Below are 18,090 nucleotides of genomic sequence, written 5' to 3' on the forward strand. Positions count from 1 at the left end.
CAGAGAAATATCCAGAGTACCTGAATGGAACTCACCTTGAGCTACTACTGAAAAAGGTGTGAGCAAAATCTAAATAAATAATTATGGCCATGCAGTGAAACTTTAGTAGAAGTTACCTAGTAGATGATGACAGCGGATAAAGACCTGTATGGTCCATCTAGTCTGCCCAACAAGGAACCTCATAGCATAAGGTACGATGTGAGCTTGAACCTGATGGTGAGAGGCAGAAAAATCGCATAACCTTGCGGTGGACCTGGGAGATTGTACCTTCAGGTCTGATATGAGCCATCTTTATTGTGCCACGTCAGTCACCTGCCAGAAGTTCTTCTCACACCATCAGCCTGCGTAGGAAGGGGGGAGGCGGTGGGGGGTTCCACCCCGGGTGCACGCCGCTGGGGGGGGGGGTGTTGGCTCTGTTGGTTCCTTGCTCCCTCTGCCCCAGAACAGGTTACTTCCTGTTCCGGGGCAGAGAGAGCAAGGAACCAACGGAGCCGACGCAGCTCCCAGCAACGTGGACTCAGGGGCGGATTGGCCCTGCCGCCCACCCCTCGCTTCTAAATCAATTAAGAATGTGCTCCGGGGGGGGGGAGGGTGCTCTCCGGAGGGGGGGGGTGCGCGCTGAGGGGGGGCGCCGTGCTGCACCCGGGGGGGGGGGGGTGCGCAGCGGCGACCCGCCCCGGGTGTCAGCCGCCCTCGCTACGGCACTGGCTGGACACATTGACTTTTGTCCCTACCACCCATTTCCAGTTTCCAGATTACTCCTTAATCTGTTTACAAGTGCGAGATACCATTTCTGGGTAACTCTCCTTTGGGAAACATCCTTTACTTAATCCACCATCTGTGACTTCATAAACCTGCGTTTCAAAACTGGCTACAGATCAGCCCCTAATGCAGGGTTCTGGTAGCCGTAAAGTCACGGAGAAAACTGGATTCCTTACAGGCTGTTAGTCCCTGTATGGGACCAGTTAAAGAATTGTCACAGCCCTACAGGCTAACCCCAGTGATACAGGACACAAAGAACTGTAAAACACGCAGAAGGAGTAGATTTGAATTATGAGATAAAAGTCTCATACTTTATTTGAAACCTGGTTAAAAATATACTCTACATTTTCAGCTTGCTTCTAAACGTAAAAGTCATTGCTCCTCTGTTTTGTGGGTATATATTATTTAAAAAACAGGGCCCCGGGTGCTCCCACCTCTTGTATGTATGCATATATTGTCGTGTGTGAGTGTGTGTGTGTGTATGTATGTATGTAAATGTATATATATATGTGTTTGTGTGTGTCTCTTTATAAGGAAGGACCCTTCCTGCATGATTATTCCAGGTAGGTGACCCTACGTGGAAGTATGCACAAAACTGGAGATTTTAAACATATTTTCCCTCCATCTCTTGAGGAGATCGCTGACAGTTTGATGTTACACTTGGAAGGAATTTCCAAGGTAGGTGCAGCCAGCGAGCAGCGTCATTAGTCCAACTCCGAGCAGTGTCCTCCGGGTTCTCACATTAATAATAAGTCTCTTTTTCAACCCAACCTGCCAAGGGATTAAAAAAAAAAAGAGAGAGAGAGAGATAATAAGCAACTTGCGCTGCAAACCAGACACTGCCAGAGATCATGGGAAGCAGAGTGGAGCCAGCAGGGATTCCCAATATTCTTTATTTTTTAAGGTTGAAAAAAATTTGCTTAAATCCCATATGCCCAAATTTGCAAGCATTCTGCTTCCCCTGAAGTCAAATTTATCAAGAGAAAGCCAGGAAGACTGGAACAGACAAGTGTTCACTTCCAGTGTGACATAATGGCGCATTTCCCCTTTCTTTCATTTGCAGACTCGGGCCCAGGGCCGGCCCAAGGCAAGATGCCGCCTGAGGTGGAGCTAACATGCCACTCCCCCCCCAGGCTGAGATGCTGCTCCCCCTGTAGAAATATGCTCCCCACCCCATGCCGAGATGCCTCCCCCTTCCGGGACAAGATGCTGCCTCCCTTCCTACCTCCAGCCCGTTCGTGGTGTTTACCTCATCACTTTTTTTTTTTGTTACATTTGTACCCCTCCCACTCATGGCAGGCACTATGCGGCAGGCAATGGAGGGTTAAGTGACTTGCCCAGAGTCACAAGGAGCTGCTTGTGCCGGGAATCGAACTCAGTTCCTCAGGACCAAAGTCCACCACCCTAACCACTAGGCCACTCCCCCCCAGGCTGAGATGCTGCTCCCCCTGTAGAAATATGCTCCCCACCCCATGCCGAGATGCATCCCCCTTCCGGGCCAAGATGCTGCCTCCCTTCCTACCTCCATCCCGTTCGTGGTGTTTACCTCATCACTTTCCAAACCCGGCAGTGACAGCGATTCCCATATGCTGCCCTTCCACCGGCATCCGCCTCTTCCCTTTACTGCGGCTGCCTGAGCCTCTGATGAAACTGGAAGTTACATCAGAGAGGCAGCCACAGTAAAGGGAAGAGGTGGGTGCCAGCGGCAGGGCGGTGTATGGGAATCGCTGCCGCTGCCGGGTCTGGAACATGACGAGACAAAACACAGCAAAGGGGGAGATGCCTCTCCTGAAGAGTGCCTCAGGTGGCCTAATGGTCGGGCCGTCCCTGTCTGTGTGGGAGACTCAGTGGAAACAACCTGGGAAAGTGTGTCTCGTAGGGTAGCAGGGGCTCTTTCCTTTACAGAATACTAGTCTAACAGGTGAAACATATGCCATAGAGTGGGGTGTAAATGTCAGAGGTATGCATGAAATGTACCGGCTGATATAGCCAGGAACAGCTCCTGGCTGGATAAATAGCACTTAACTGACTAAGGACTAATATTCAGCACGAGATAGCTGGTTATCTCCGCTGAAAATGACTGCTTAGTGCATAGGACTAGCTTCTATATATGGCGCCTGAAAAATCTTTGCAGAAAATCATTTCTGCCTAAGCATATTCTATAAGCAGCTCTTAGATTTAGGCACGGTGTATAGAATACGCTTAGTTGATAACCTAGCGCCTAAAAGTGCCTGCCTCCATTTAATGTGGCGTAACTCCCAACGTGTAGATTTAGGCACAGAGAGTCATATTCTATAACCGTGCGTGTAAATTTTGGAACGCTCATAAAATGCCCATTTCCCCACCTATAACCATGTCTCTTTTTGCCTGAACACATTAAAATTTAAGTGCGGTGCGTTACAGAATACGCTTAGGGAGTTCTGTGCGTAAATTCTAATTATTGCCATTTAGTGCTCATTGTTTGCCTGTTAAGTGCTGTTAACACTGCTGATTGGCTTGTTAAATCAATTAAGTTATGCGTGCTGTTATAGAATATGCTTGCACTTTGGCGCAGAACGCTAGGCACACTGTATAAAATCTGGGGGATAGCGGCTAACTGGCTATATTGCGCAGTATAACCGGCTAGCTGTGAATATTCAGCACATTGCCGGCTAAGGGGTTCTTTTACTAAGCTGCGGGTTTGGGGGGGGGGGAAGGGCCCTGCGCTGGTGGCGGGGGCTCTCACCACGTGGCCATGCGGCAGGGAGCACTTACCACCACCCATTGAAGTTGGAATAAGGGCTGTGGCACTAACCGGGCGATGCCCGATTACCGCCGTGCTAGTCATTTCCTGGGGTTTTCTTTTTCCCCTGGAAATGGCATGTGATCAGGTCAGGACTACTGCCAGCGGCCATGTTGGGCTTACCACCGCTCTGTAAAAGGGCCCCTAAGTTTGGTGACCAAATCGGGCCACCCGAATAACAGGCCCTTAGTTGAATGCTATAAACTTAACTATCCTGGCTAGCGCTGAAAATTAACTTGGCTGGTTAAGATTAAAAACAAACTGGAGATTCAAGGCTGGTCACCAGAAACAGCCTGGCATTGAATATAGTAACATAGTAAATGATGGCAGATAAAGACCTGTACGGTCCATCCAGTCTGCCCAACAAGATAAACTCATTTTACATGGTATGTGTTAATATCTGGGATCAATGCTGACCACAGGATTTAGCCGGCCTGCCTCCCACAGGCTGAATATTGACTGGGCAGAGCATTCTGTAAGTTACATGTGTGTGAGCCCCGCCCAGACCCCACCTATGTGCACACCTATCTGTAAAATGCACTGTATGTAAGATATGTGCATAAATCTACAGAATAGTGCTTAGGCAGAATTTTGGCAGTTATGTGCCTCTATGCACACATATGTGGAAATACGCCTTCATTGTAATCATTGAGCCTGCAAATAGGTGGGAAAATGTGGGATACAAATACAACAAATAAATTCAGGAGTGCATTTGGGTAGAAATGTTTGTGTGCATTTTATAGAACTATGTTCAAAAGTCACTCCTAGAATAAACTTGTCAAAAGTCTGATTAATTTCACTTTTTAAAGCACCTAATTCACCCATGACTGAATGAGACCGCCAGGGCCACCGAGAGACAAAGCCAGCCCTGGGGCAAACAATGAGAAAAGCTCTTGATCCTCTTACAGTCAGTCTCCCTGCAACCTCAATCCCTCTAAGACATGCCTCCCCCCCATTCTGAACATAACCCCAATCCGATCGCCCTAGCCATCACCTCCAACACCCAAATCGTCATCCAAGGTCAGACCACTGCAGCACATATCCTGCAGGACCCTCAGGACCAAGAGCCCTCTCAGAATAAAATTCCCCTTGAGTCAATTTCTCTTTCAGCCATCCTACCTGCCCCCCCTACCAGGGATCTCCATGACGTTAACGCGCCTATATCATTGCATTTTTATAGGATGTTTGTGTGATAAAGGGGCTTGGAAATTAGGGGTGGGGTTGGGAAAGGCTGAAGATCTGCCCACAGCACCCTCAATTCCTGCTTTGGCTCTGCCAAATCTAGAACTGTGTTGATCTGAATCAGCTGGCAGACCTCTGTGATGCAACAGTTGCTAAAGAGTGTACACCCCTGAATGGAAAACCAGAACTGGCTCTATCTGATTTCTCTCACCTCCTGGATCACGACGCAGGATCAGCTTGCGGACTTCATCATACACAAAGATCAAAAGGCTGTAGGGGAAGGCACAGAACCACCACGTGACCCTGTGGGTTGGGGGAAGGGTGGATGGAAGAAAAGATGTACAGATGACGCCCCCATCGATAGCAGACTCTTGACAACATCTCAATACTCCCCCCACCCCCCACCTGCGGAGTCGGAGGAGAGATTGAATGAGGATGGCTGCCCATCAGTTCCTCCTCCTAAGCAAGTTAATGGTCAGCTCTACGCCAAACTCTAGGCAGTGCCAGGCAGTGAACATATGCCAAAGGGTTTTGCCACCAAACTGTTTTAAGTAGTGAAAAATCAGCAGGAGGGTGGGAAGAGTGGATTGTGTGTGCAGCAAAATCCTGGGCAGCTCCTCAGAAATTGAAAATGAATCCGAGCAATTCTGAATTGGATTCTTTAGCTATACCTTTTGGATGCAGAGAGGTAGGACTACATCTGCAACACACTGACATTGTGTGAGAGGAGCACCAGGTGTTACATGCAAACGCTGCATGGTTATTTACTACTACTACTTATCATTTCTAAAGCGCTACTAGACGTACGCAGCGTTGTACATTTGAACATGAAGAGACAATCCCTGCTCGACAGAGCTTACAATCTAATTAGGACAGACAAACAGGACAAACAAGAGATAAGGGAATATTAAAGTGAGGATGATAAAATAAGGGTTCTGAACAAGTGAATAAGGGTTAGGAGTTAAAAGCAGCATCAAAAAGGTGGGCTTTTAGCTTAGATTTAAAGACGGTCAGAGATGGAGCTTGACATACCGGCTCAGGAAGTCTATTCCAGGCATATGGTGCAGCAAGATAAAAGGAATGGAGTCTGGAGTTAGCGGTGGAGGAGAAGGGTGCAGATAAGAGAGATTTACCCAGTGAACGGAGTTCCCGGGGAGGAATGTAGGGAGAGATGAGAGTGGAGAGGTACTGAGGAGCTGCAGAGTGAATGCACTTATAGGTCAATAAGAGGAGTTTGAACTGTATGCGGAAACGGATAGGAAGCCAGTGAAGTGACTCGAGGAGAGGGCTAATATGAGCATAACGACACTTGCGGAATATTAGTTGTGCAGCAGAATTTTGAACAGATTGAAGAGAAAATGACTTTTTATAAAATGCCAACCAGCATATAAATATGTGTGTTTGCATGGCATGTATTTTTATTGTGGGCGTGCACATGGGAAGAGTTTGGACTCCCCTTGCACAGTGTAAGCATGAGCAGTGTGAGCAAGTATGCACATGGATTATACAATACAATGATTTAAATGCATTGGCCCCGATATTGAGACAGCAGGAGTTAGACAGGCTAACTCTTGCTATCTCTGGCAAAACCAGAAATTCAATGCCGGGGCCATATGCGGCCACCAGCATTGAATTTCCGTGGGTTTTTTTGGTGCCTCAAACATAGCTGGGTTAAGCCGATATTCATCAGCTGACCGGCTAGGCTCTAGTGGCCAAAGATAGACCTGCTATTTACGTGGGTCTATCTGGCCGCTAAGCTTAACCAGTCAGTCGCTGAAAATCAGCGGTAACTGGCTATTTTATTTATTTATTTTAAAGATTTCTAACCCGCCTACTAACTAGGTGGCTGCCATAAAAACTTACAAAATGGACACAGCTGCTAACTGGGATATTCAGTGGGAGATAGCCGGATTGAGGGCATTTAATTGGCCAGGTGCCATTCCTGGCCGGTTAAATACTTTTGAATATTGGGCGGATTCTTGCAAAATTTAGATGCGTTCATTTATATTAGCTATAGGACTGATGTAAACAATGAAGGTGTGCATTTCATAAAGAAGCCACCTATGTTTTTTTATAAAAGAAGCCTTAAAGTAGACACCGATGTTCAAAGCTTACCATGGTCGCAATGTTTGACTGAGACTGGTTGTAGCCAGTCTAGCATGCACATTATTCAGTGTCCAATGCACAAAGGATTTCTGCATCGCTTTTACTGTTCGCCGCAGCAGCTACTAATAATCCTATGCAAATGTATTTCAACGAGCTCATTAGTATTACAATGAGCATTCCGTCCGATGCACAGACATTTCCAAGTACTGCACAGAGAAGAGCGACTACCTTAAATGTTCAAAATTTTCCGGCAGGTCTGGAGCTGTCGTTGAATGAGGATGACTTCTCGATGCAGCAGTCTGCTTCCACAATTTCTGCTTACATTTTTTAACAGTATCTGCACGTGTGTGACATATGCCATGTGCATGTATTTTGTGTGTGTGTGTGTCCCGCACATAAGAGTAGTATTAAAAGTTGTTGTAGAGCAAAAGAAAAAAGGAAACTCCAATGTGACATCACTGGATGCACACCTTTTTTTTCCTGGGCATACGAAGAACACGGATGCTTACTTGCAGAATTTCCGTACATCTTATGCATCCGATTTCCTTTGAGGATCGATCAATATTTCAAAATCAGTAAGTTCAACCACAGTATTTAATGGTGACATTTGAGCATTGGGGCCACAGTTCCATAATTACCCTCTGAGCGTGCAGTGAGGAACCTCTATGCTGTCATCAGTGGAAGGTATTCCTGGTCTGGTCTTTCTTACACATAGCCCTGAGTCCATGCAGAAACCTCAACATTGCTGATTAGGAGAGAACTGTATAGAAACAGCGACTTGATGTGCTTTTATTTCATCAGGTTTATTTGGAAGAATGAATGTAGATCTATTTTTTACGTCAAAGGTCCGAAATTATGGAATGCGCTGCTCATTGAAATTCGTTTAATACAGAATATGGATCAGTTTAAAAAAGCTTTAAAAACTCATTTATTCTTTTAGGCCTTTGGTTCCCTTGATGGATGATATTATTTTGTACTATACAAATCTAAACCGCTGTATGTTTTATTGTTACAGTAATTTTTATAGTTTGTTGAGTAAATAAATATTTTTTATTGTATTGTCCTTTTATACTTTGTATATGGCTTGTTCCCCGCTTAGACTCTTGCAGATATAGTGGGTTATTATAGCTAAAAGCTTTGCGTGTGTTCTTCTTTGTGTAGATTCTGCCAGTGTTTCATAACAAAAGTACGTGTATACATCATCTTTGAAAAGTACTCATGGGACTGGTCTTTTCTGGGTTAAATTATGTGCATATATTTGAATTTTCAAAACTGTGAACATAAGTGAAATTTCCTACCCAAAACTGCCTTCGGGAACACCTCTTCATACCCGAGGTGGCGGAACACTTTGAGGTTGGAGAGGCCAAACAAACCAATCTCCAGCCCTTCCTCAAAGTTCTTTGGTTGCTGATGCTGGGTTGGACCATGGCCCCAGTGGCTCACCCTATTCCGCTGACCTGCGTTAAACAGCAGGTGAAATTATGCATATATAGGCTGTCTATGTATAAAGTGATCCGCATATTGGGTGGCTAATTTTTGTAAAAAGATCACTTCTCCACTTAAAGCACTGCTTTGCCTGCAAAACACCTTTGAAAACGATCTTCCGTACTTACTTGAGGGGGTACATTCGGAGTGCCACATCCATGCCAGGGCAGTACGAGAGGAAGGCAGCCAGTGCGGTTTCTTCCAGAAGGCCAAAGATTAGAATCTTGTTCCTGAGAGAAAGTGCAATCATAAAGCAGGCATCACTTTTAGTCTCCTTGCAGAGTTGTCATGGCAAGTTGCTTTAAGAATGGTATTTGCCATTCCTCCCACTGTGATCACTACTTTAGCAGTGGCCTCACTTCAAGATGCAATATAACCCACCCATTACTAGTTACCCTCAGAATGGCAAAGACAAGCTGAATCAGGTCTGGTATTGCCCCATTCACACAATGGAACTCAGTCATGCCCCATAATCTTGGGGCCATCTGGTACAACCCAAGCACCCAGCAGTGCAGAGCTGTTACCAAAGAATCAGCTTCCCCCCAGTCCGTCATGCATTCCGAGAACATACTTCATTCCTTGCTGGAAGACAGAGTTCCTCCGGGTCTTGCAGATGATCAGATCGGCCCACTGAACCACCACAATGCTTGCAAAGAAGGCCGTGTGACATGTGAACTCCACCACCTTGCGCTGCTCGTAAGTCTGCAAAGACAGGTCATATGACATCGATGCTCAACCTCTGCATTGTGTCTCAGTATATTTAAGAAAGGGTGAAATCATGTGGAGAATGGCTCATGGAACTCTCTCCGCCCTCTGTACATGTGTGTGTGCATGCTTTCTTTAACCCAGAAAAAGAGTCAAAACCACACAATGTGGAGGAACCAAAACCTTCTACAGAACACAACAGAAAATAACCAGTGCGCAGCGTAACTCTAAAGCGACTCTCTTTAGAGTTATGCTACGTGCTGGTCATTTTCAGTATTGTGCTTCTGAATTTGTGCATTGGAAGACCTTTTGACTCCACTCCTCTCTCTACTCATTGGGCATAGATTCACAAGACTCCTGATGTGGCGGATATGCCAAAACCGGCATTGTGTCGAGTCTAATCAAGTCAAGCCCCTGTGATGAGTTTAATCAAGTCAAGACCCTGTACTTTGTATATCTACAAATAAAGGACTTTTTATAAGTTATGCGGTGTTGGAAGATTCATCGTTGCCCTTCATCTCATTAACCCAGAAAACAGGTTCAGGGGAAATGGATTCAGCCCCTTCAGGGGGAGCGATTTCTCTACCGAACCAATGCTAATGTTGAAGGAAAATTTTGATGGTGACTTGTCTCAGTTCCTTTTCTCTTTCTTACCAGGAAACTGTCTGGGACTCACCCATTCTTGCCCATAACTGTCTTCCAAGTCATTGCGGGACCGATCATCCCAGTCTAGACGGATGCCCAGCAATCGCGAAGGCAAGAAGCCATTTTCTGCCAGGATTACAAAGTAGGTGAAAAAACCTCCCAGAGCCTGAATCATCCCTGGAGGAGGAAGACAGACACAGAATTAACAAAGGAAAAGGGAATCAGGTTGGGGGGAGGGCGAGATGAAGTATTACAGAGGACATCCATGATCTAACCCAACTTCATGTAAATGCCCTAGTCCAGTGGTTCCCAAACCTCTCCTCAGCAACTCCACAGTTGCTCAGGATTTAGGATATCCAATTGAATATGCATAGTATAAATTTAACACAAATATGTTTCATGCAGTGGCGTAGGAAGGGGGGGGGGTGGTGGGGCGGTCCGCCCTGGGTGCACGCCGCTGCTTGCTCTGCCTCGGAACAGGTTACTTCCTGTTCCGGGGCAGAGAGAGCAGGGAACCAGCGGAGCCGACGCAGCTCCCAGCAATGTGCAGTCGGGGCGGATCAGCCCTACCGCCCGTCCCTCGCCGCTTTGCGAGGTAAGTACGCGCTCTAGGGGGGTGCGCTCCAGAGGGGGGAGGGTGTGCCGTGCTGCACCGGGGGGGGGGGGGGGGGGGGGTGGCAACCCGCCCCGGGTGTCAGCTGCCCTCGCTACTGCACTGGTTTCATGCATATTCATTGTGGATATCCTAAAAATCCAACTGGTTGGGGCCCTCTCAGAAGACCCTCTGCCCTAAGCCTCTTGCACATTTAGACGGCTTGGAGTAACTTTGTAAATAATTTTGTCCGTGTGTAAAGCATGTTTTATAGATGGAAGATTGTTGTGTTAAAATTGCATGGGGGTGGAGTTGTGCTGAATGTTCATACTTTATAAAATCCATGTGAATACATGTAGAGAGCATGCACACATGTTCACCTGCCTCACAGCAGATATTAATCTATGTTACAACATTTATGTATTAGGACTATTGTAGGAATCTATTTTATAAAAGGACATAGGCATGTAAATAGTACATTTAAAACAAATCGGAGAAAATTTTTCTTCACCCAACGCATAATTAAACTCTGGAATTCGTTGCCGGAGAACGTGGTGAAAGCGGTTAGCTTAGCAGAGTTTAAAAAGGGGCTAGACGGTTTCCTAAAGGACAAGTCCATAAACCACTACTAAATGGACTTGGGAAAAATCCACAATTCCAAGAATAACATGTATAGAATGTTTGTACATATGGGAAGCTTGCCAGGTGCCCTTGGCCTGGATTGGCCGCTGTCATGGACAGGATGCTGGGCTCGATGGACCTTTGGTCTTTTCCCAGTGTGGCATTACTTATGTACTTATGTAATAGGCGTGGTTTTTGACCTTTCACATAGATGACCCCCGTCGATCAGTTGCCTCTAGTCACAGTATTTCAGCTTCCTTCTCCAAGGAAAGTCAAAGCAGGGAGCCAGAAATGAAGGAGGCCACAAGAAGCTCTGATGTGTTTCGATCCGATTGAGTTCCTGCTGCTGGAAAGGGTTTCTTGGACTGGGTGCTTCTGAATACCAGTGAGACTCTCAACCCTCCACCAACCTCACAGATGATTACAGTCAGCACTGACCATCCCCTCCACTGTCCCCACCAATGACTTCAGTCAACATAAACCATCTCATCGATATCCCTCAGAGTGTAACAACTCTCAGATGGCATATTCCAGTGACTAAGTACATACCGCCCGAGATTCAAAAGTATTTAACCGGCCAGGAACAGCACCTGGCTGGTTAAATACTCTCAAGCTGGCTATCTGCCGACATTCAGAGGGAGATAACCGGCTATCTCCCGCTGAATATCCCGGTCACTGGCTATGTCACATGACATAGCCGGTTACCACTGATTTTCAGTGGCTAACCGGTTTAAGTTGAGCAGCCAGATAGACCCGCGTAAATAGCAGGTCTATCTTTGGCTGCTAGAACCTAGCCGGTCAGCTGATGAATATCGACTTAACTGGCTAGGTTTGCAGCTCCAACCCCCCCCCCCCCCCCCTGAAATTCAATGCTGGTAGCTAGATACAGCCTCAGCATTAAATTTCCTGGTTCGCCGGTGACAGCGGGAGTTAGCCGGTCTGACTCCCGCTGTCTTAATATCAGGGCCTTAATGCACATTCAAGTGGTTCTCCCCTCTCTCCATTTCAAACTGAAGTCAGTAAAATAACGTCAGATTTGCTAATTACTGTACCCAGACTGACACTTGAGCATCCGGCATGCCGAAAATGGTATAGAAATTTTAAGCAGCAGAGTTGGAGGAGGAGGAAGCAGTGTGCATCAAGGGAAGCATGAGCAGTCATAGCAGGAAGGTATTTCCAAGCCACAAATGCAATGGAGGGTATATAAGAGAGAAGGGCTCAGGGACAGGGGAAAATAACACCACCAGTAAAGCAGGGTGAGACTGAAGTGCTGAAAGCCAAATCAAGAATCAAAACTCATTGAGTTTCCAAGGGAAAAATCGCTGAGTTCGTTGCAAATGAAAAATACAATTTTTTTAAACTTTATTTTTTTGGCTATGCTGGTTGACTATTTTAAAAGTTTCTTCTGCAGTTGATACACCCCTCCCCCATGGTCCACTATTTTTCTCCTTCAACAAGTGCAGTCTAGTGAGAAATGAACTCTTTGATTCGCAGAGGTCGTCAGATTTTTACATGCTAAGATTCAAGGACTGGGCCTTTTTCTTATATGCTACGTTATTTTATTTGAACTAAGAAGATCTTGCTGATGTTAATTTTGGGGGGTGGGGGCTGCTCACCGATCTGGCCATAGGCCATGCTGATCAGGCGTTCGTTCACCAGCTTGTCTGTCTTGGGGTTCCGGGGCTGTCGCTTCATAATGTCACTCTCCGCAGCTTCATATGCCAGAGAAATGGCAGGGACCTGCAAGAATTGGTTTTGAGGATGGGGGGAAGAAGGAAAATCAGGAATTTAGTTGATTTAGAATCTTTGTGCTCCTTATCATACGCTCACATCAGTACTTATCAGGTTCTTATCCTGACACACAATACTCTCTAAACAACCAAACAAAGCAAACACTGGGCCTTCAGGATTGAGAAAAATGTAGTTCTTTATTTATAATGGAGACCCGACACGGTCCGTGTTTCGGCGCACAAACGCCTGCATCAGGGGTCAAGGGACTCCTATAGGTCAGCAAGATAATAAGTTGACAAAGATGTGGATTGTTCATTCCACATCTTTGTCAACTTATTATCTTGCTGACCTATAGGAGTCCCTTGACCCTTGATGCAGGCGTTTGTGCGCCGAAACACGGACCGTGTCGGGTCTCCATTATAAATAAAGAACTACATTTTTCTCAATCCTGAAGGCCCAGTGTTTGCTTTGTTTGATTGTTTAGTTGTTCTTGTATACTGTATTCCTTCTCTTTTGTGACTGTACACAATACTCTCTACCAGGCGCATAGCCAGATCTCGGCGGGAGGAGGGGCCAGAGCCCAAGGTGTAGGGGCACTGTTTAGCTGCCTCCCCCTGCCGCCGACCCCCATGCCGCTTTGGACCCCCCTGCCACTGCAACCCCGCACAGCTGCTGCCGCCCCCCGCCACTTTGGACCCCCCCACTGCCGCCCGCCCCCTGCCCCGCCGCCGCATCAGGTACCTTGTTTGCTGGCGGGGGTTCCCAATCCCTGCCAGCTGAAGTCTTCTTCAGCGCCGGTCGACTCCGGTGCCTTCGTTGTATGATCATCTGTTTCTGACACCTTATACCCTGCACCATGCATGCAGGACGTAAGGCGTCAGAAACAGATGATCACACAACAAAGGTGCCGGAGTCGACCAGCGCTGAAGAAGACTCTTCGGCCGGCGGGGATTAGGGACCCCCGCCAGCAAACAAGGTACCTGATGCGGGGGCGGGTGGCGGCGGGGTCAAACGTAGAGGGGGCCAGGGCATAATCTGAGGGGGCCCATGCCCCTGTGGCCCCATGTAGCTACGCTCCTGCTCTCTACACTGCTATGCCTTCTTATCTGGCAGCTTTGACTATTCCTTATACATCAGCTCGCGCTCTATGATCCCTTACTGATAATAGATTGGTTCTTCCACCTCCTTCTAGGGCTAGAAGGGAATCAACATTGCCTCAGCTTTTTTCTTTCTTTCTCCAGCGCTGTGGAATTCATTACCCTAATCTATTGCATTAGAAAGATCCTATCCACTTTTTCGCACTACTTTAAAAACACGTTTTTTTCAATTAGTTTTTGGCTCCTATTGATTTTTTTTGTAATCTATTTGTCTGGCAGTATTCCTGCAGCAAGGAACGATCAGGAACATTTTGTGACATATTCTGGGCTGTGTTGTTTGATTTTATTTTGAACGAATGAATTGATTTATGTTTCTTGTTTGAATGGAGTATTTGTCTACTTTCCTATAATTTTATGGCGTTCTTTTAGATAGTTTTATTTTATTTTGTACATTGTAAACCGTTCTGACTTGCTTTGCGCATAGTAACGGTATAGCAAAAATAATAAACGATAAATGATTTCTAGGCTCTAGGTTGTGTCCCTAAAGTGCTGGACAAAGAAGAAGAAGCAAGATATAGCCAAAGGCGAGGTTTACACACAGAGAGGTTAAGCAATATGATCCACCAGCCATGGCATAAACACACCCATCCAAATGTGAATAACACAGTAACAGGACAGGTAAAGACCAATTAGCCCATCCAATCTGTCCAGCTTTACCGATCTCTACTGCTGCCAGACATAGAAGCTTGAGTGTTGAATCACTTTTGGTTGTCTTCCACTTTGGTTCTCAACCATCCGGGGTAAATAAGCAAAGAAGTTTCTATTTTAAATCCAACACCCAGGCCCTCCACCCTAGGTGTTAACACCAAGCTTCGGAATAACCTAAACAGCTACCAAAAATAATGATGTTGTTGCCCGAACATGCACGCCTTGTGTGCCCTTGTGGTCTTCCTGGATGATACCTGGCCGCCATTGACCTGCCAGCATTGACTCAGTTGATTTCTAGCAAGTTGTAGCTTGCTGATTCTAACCCGGCTACCCCATGGCCTGCAGATTCACCAGGTCAAACTTTCGTTATTGTTTTCTCCTTTTCTCTTCTCCTCTTGTTTCTGCCCTTGAGGAAGTAACGGGTGGGTTGTTTGCAGCCTCCCAATACTGTTCCTATCACTGGCCTCTACCTGTCACAGGCTTGCTTGAATTCTGTCACCACCTTTCCCAGCACCCACTACCCTCTCAGTAAAGACGAATTTCTTTGTCTTTCTTCTGCCCCTTTCTCTTTGCAATTTCAGATCAGGGAGGAAGGTTTAGAGGAAACGTAAAATAAATAATAGTGGCAAGGGAGGGGGACTCTCTGTGGTAGTCCCACTCTTCAGATCTCATCTCCGTGTTATTTATTTATTTATATTTATTGCATTTGTATCCCACATTCCCCCACCTATTTGCAGGCTTACATAAATTTGTTGACATTGTCATATCAAGATATCTGATCCAGTTAGTAATGTGTAGCGATCAAGGAAGGGAAGAGGGAAGAAAGGAAGAAGGGAAGAAGGAAGGGAGTGCTTAAGATAGTTGTATAAGGTGAGCTTTCATGATTGAGTGGGTTGGTGAGGTGACTTAGTAACATAGTAACATAGTAGATGACGGCAGAAAAAGACCTGCACAGTCCATCTAGTCTGCCCACGATAAACTCATATGTGTATACCTTACCTTGATTTGTACCTGTCTTTTTCAGGGCACAGACCGTATAAGTCTGTCCAGCAGTATTTCCCGCCTCCCAACCACCAGTCCCGCCTCCAATCACTGGCTCTGGCACAGACCCCGTATAAGTCTGCCCTCCCCTATCCTAGCCTCTCAACCACCAACCCCTCTTCCCCCCGCCACCCAATTTCAGCTAAGCTTCTGTGGATCCATTCCTTCTGCACAGGATTCCTTTATGCCTATCCCACGCATGTTTGAATTCCGTTACCGTTTTCATGTCCACCACCTCTTGCGGGAGGGCATTCCAAACGTTCGCCACCCTCTCCGTGAAGAAATACTTCTTGACATCTTTCCTGAGTCTGCCCCTGAGTGAGGTTATAGGTGTTCATTGTAGGCCTTGTTGAAGACGAATGTTTTCAGAGATTTTCGAAAGATAGTTGTTTCGTTGATTGCTTTCAAGTCTGTGGGTAATGCATTCCATAGCTGCGTTCTCATGCCTAGGGAGAGGCTGCAGAGATCCCTTATGCTTGACAGAACAGGTTAAGGCTGTGAGCTAGTATTACGTGCTGCCTTTCTCTGTGGGTTCCTGCCCTTTTTAATCCAACAAAATCCTGGGGCTCCTGAGGTCCCTTGGGTGGGGGAGAAAGAGGAGGAGGAGGGAGTCTCTGATATGAGCAGCAGATGCTTGCCAGCTCACAGGTACAATCTACAAGGAACTAAAGCCACAGCCTTCCAGTCTGAACTAATAACTAGGATAAAAGAGAGTTAACATTAGGTCCTCAGTTTGTCTGTCATTTTTTTTGATTTTGGGGCATTTCTTTTTCAGTCTGTTTCACACATTTGTTTTAATAAAACATTTTAACATGCCTTAAACGTTTTTATCACATGCCAGTCAACTTCATGCCCATTAATTCTTAGGTTAACAGGTGTTAAATTGATTTAGTATGCACTAACAGGACAAGGCCTCGTGATGCAATTGGTAGGTCACTTGAACACTGCACCTATGTCCTAAGTTCAAACGCCACTCTGGGATTTCCATCAGGCAGTTCAGCCTCTGGCCAACTTAACCAGCCATCCACTTTCAACTGATGAATGAGTACCAGGGCTTAGCCAGGAGGTGTTACGGCCACCCTGGACCTACCTGTCATGAGTGCCGTTGCTGCTGCTACTGCCCGGGTGAAGCTGAGAGGATTTTAAGGGGGAGGCTGGGTCTGACAAGGGTGTGTGTAGACCACAACGCACCTACCTTAAATATGCCACTGACTCGAGTATAAACTGGCACGTGATATTTTAGGTAATTTTTATGGAAAAGAATTCTTAGTTTATACTTGAATATATATGGCATATTATCTGACATTTTGTGTATGGTGCCAGTACTGTGAGTATATGGTGTCTGGAAAAAAATGGGACCCCTTACATAGTTTGGAAATACTTTACAATTGTTAAACCTTTAGTATGACCTTTGAAAATACATTAGTATAATGGTTTTTTCTTAGTTAATTCATAATTTGTATTCAAAGTGTCTTCCTTCAACCTCGACATATTCATGAAGTCTTTGATGCCACTGAGTTGTTGGCTCAATGAATTCTGAGATTTCATTAATTAGGAGCTCAACTGTTTTGCAAGCTCAATGCGCTGGAGCTCCATCCTGTTGGAAAATAAAGTAGTCAGAAACGTCTCGAATTTCAGGCAGATGTTTCTGCTGCAGTAAGACATTTTTGGGTTATTTGGAAAAATGTTGGGGGGGGGGAGGGTCCATAGGCGCCCCGTATAAGAGGCTTGGGGAGGCTAAGCCTCCCCAGCCGAATCGTCGACTTCCGCTTGTTGTGGAGCCCACCCTCCCGCCCCGCGGATTTTTATCTTTTATTTCCGTGGCAGCGACGTCAATGAAGAAAAAGACTACAGGCTCGCCGCCAGCTTCTCCCTTCTCTCTGCTCTCGCGGAAACAGGAAATGCATCACGGGACACTGTGTGCAGAGAGAAGGGAGAAGCTGGTGGCGAGCCTGTACTCTTTTTCTTCATTGACGTCGCTGCCACGGAGCGTATGGAGGTAAGCTCCGCCCCCTTTAGCCTCCCCAAACAGTTGGGCTACCGACCGTCTATGGGGGGGTCCCCTTGTTTTCCAGACATCACGTATTTATATATATATATAAAACATTTAGAGGGCTGTTTACTAAAGCTTAGCTCGAGTTATCTGCAGCAGAGCCCATTTTATTCCTACAGGCCCTGCTGTAGATAACTCGAGCTAAGCTTTAGTAAACAACCCCCTTAGTAAGAGATTAGAGATGTATCTTGCCCTTAATATCTTGTTGGTATGGGCTTTCATCTGGTTGACAAAGCCAAGAAGCACCAGCTAAATCCATGTGCCACAGCTGTTGCAGTGGAATGGCTGCACCGTCACTGTTTTCTAGCTTGCAAAATGGTACAATATAGCCTATAACAAAACCCAAACAGAAGGATACCTTTCACAGGATAAACAGAAGAAACAATGGAGGTAGGGGAGTGAACCTGCGACGCTAGGGTTCTGTTTATAAGAATTCTTACATTTTTATCTATTTTTTTAAAATATTTATAAATTTTGTGTGTTGGTACTGACTAGCGGTAGTGCTCATTTTTTCAAAAGTTGGTTAAAGGATTTTAAATTTCATTAAATCTGCCCCCCTCAGTTGATCCGAAATATAATA

The 18,090-nt window shown here is 46.0% G+C and overlaps 1 protein-coding gene across 1 annotated transcript in view; it reads right to left on the reverse strand.

Moving 5' to 3' along the window:
• Window positions 1–1,041: 1,041 nt before the first annotated feature.
• Window positions 1,042–18,090, reverse strand: part of LOC115457615 (sodium/potassium-transporting ATPase subunit alpha-2) — a 116,106-nt gene continuing 99,057 nt past the window's right edge. Inside the window, exons 18-23 of the mRNA XM_030187105.1 lie at window positions 12,497–12,620; window positions 9,699–9,844; window positions 8,889–9,019; window positions 8,446–8,547; window positions 4,938–5,029; window positions 1,042–1,533 (exon numbers count right to left, since the gene is read on the reverse strand). Coding sequence (XP_030042965.1) covers window positions 1,505–1,533; window positions 4,938–5,029; window positions 8,446–8,547; window positions 8,889–9,019; window positions 9,699–9,844; window positions 12,497–12,620 — 624 coding nt within the window. The 3' untranslated portion in view covers window positions 1,042–1,504. The remainder of the gene's footprint in view (window positions 1,534–4,937; window positions 5,030–8,445; window positions 8,548–8,888; window positions 9,020–9,698; window positions 9,845–12,496; window positions 12,621–18,090) is intronic.

Source organism: Microcaecilia unicolor, chromosome 14 (genome assembly GCF_901765095.1).
Source record: "Microcaecilia unicolor chromosome 14, aMicUni1.1, whole genome shotgun sequence".
Lineage (NCBI taxonomy): Eukaryota > Metazoa > Chordata > Amphibia > Gymnophiona > Siphonopidae > Microcaecilia > Microcaecilia unicolor.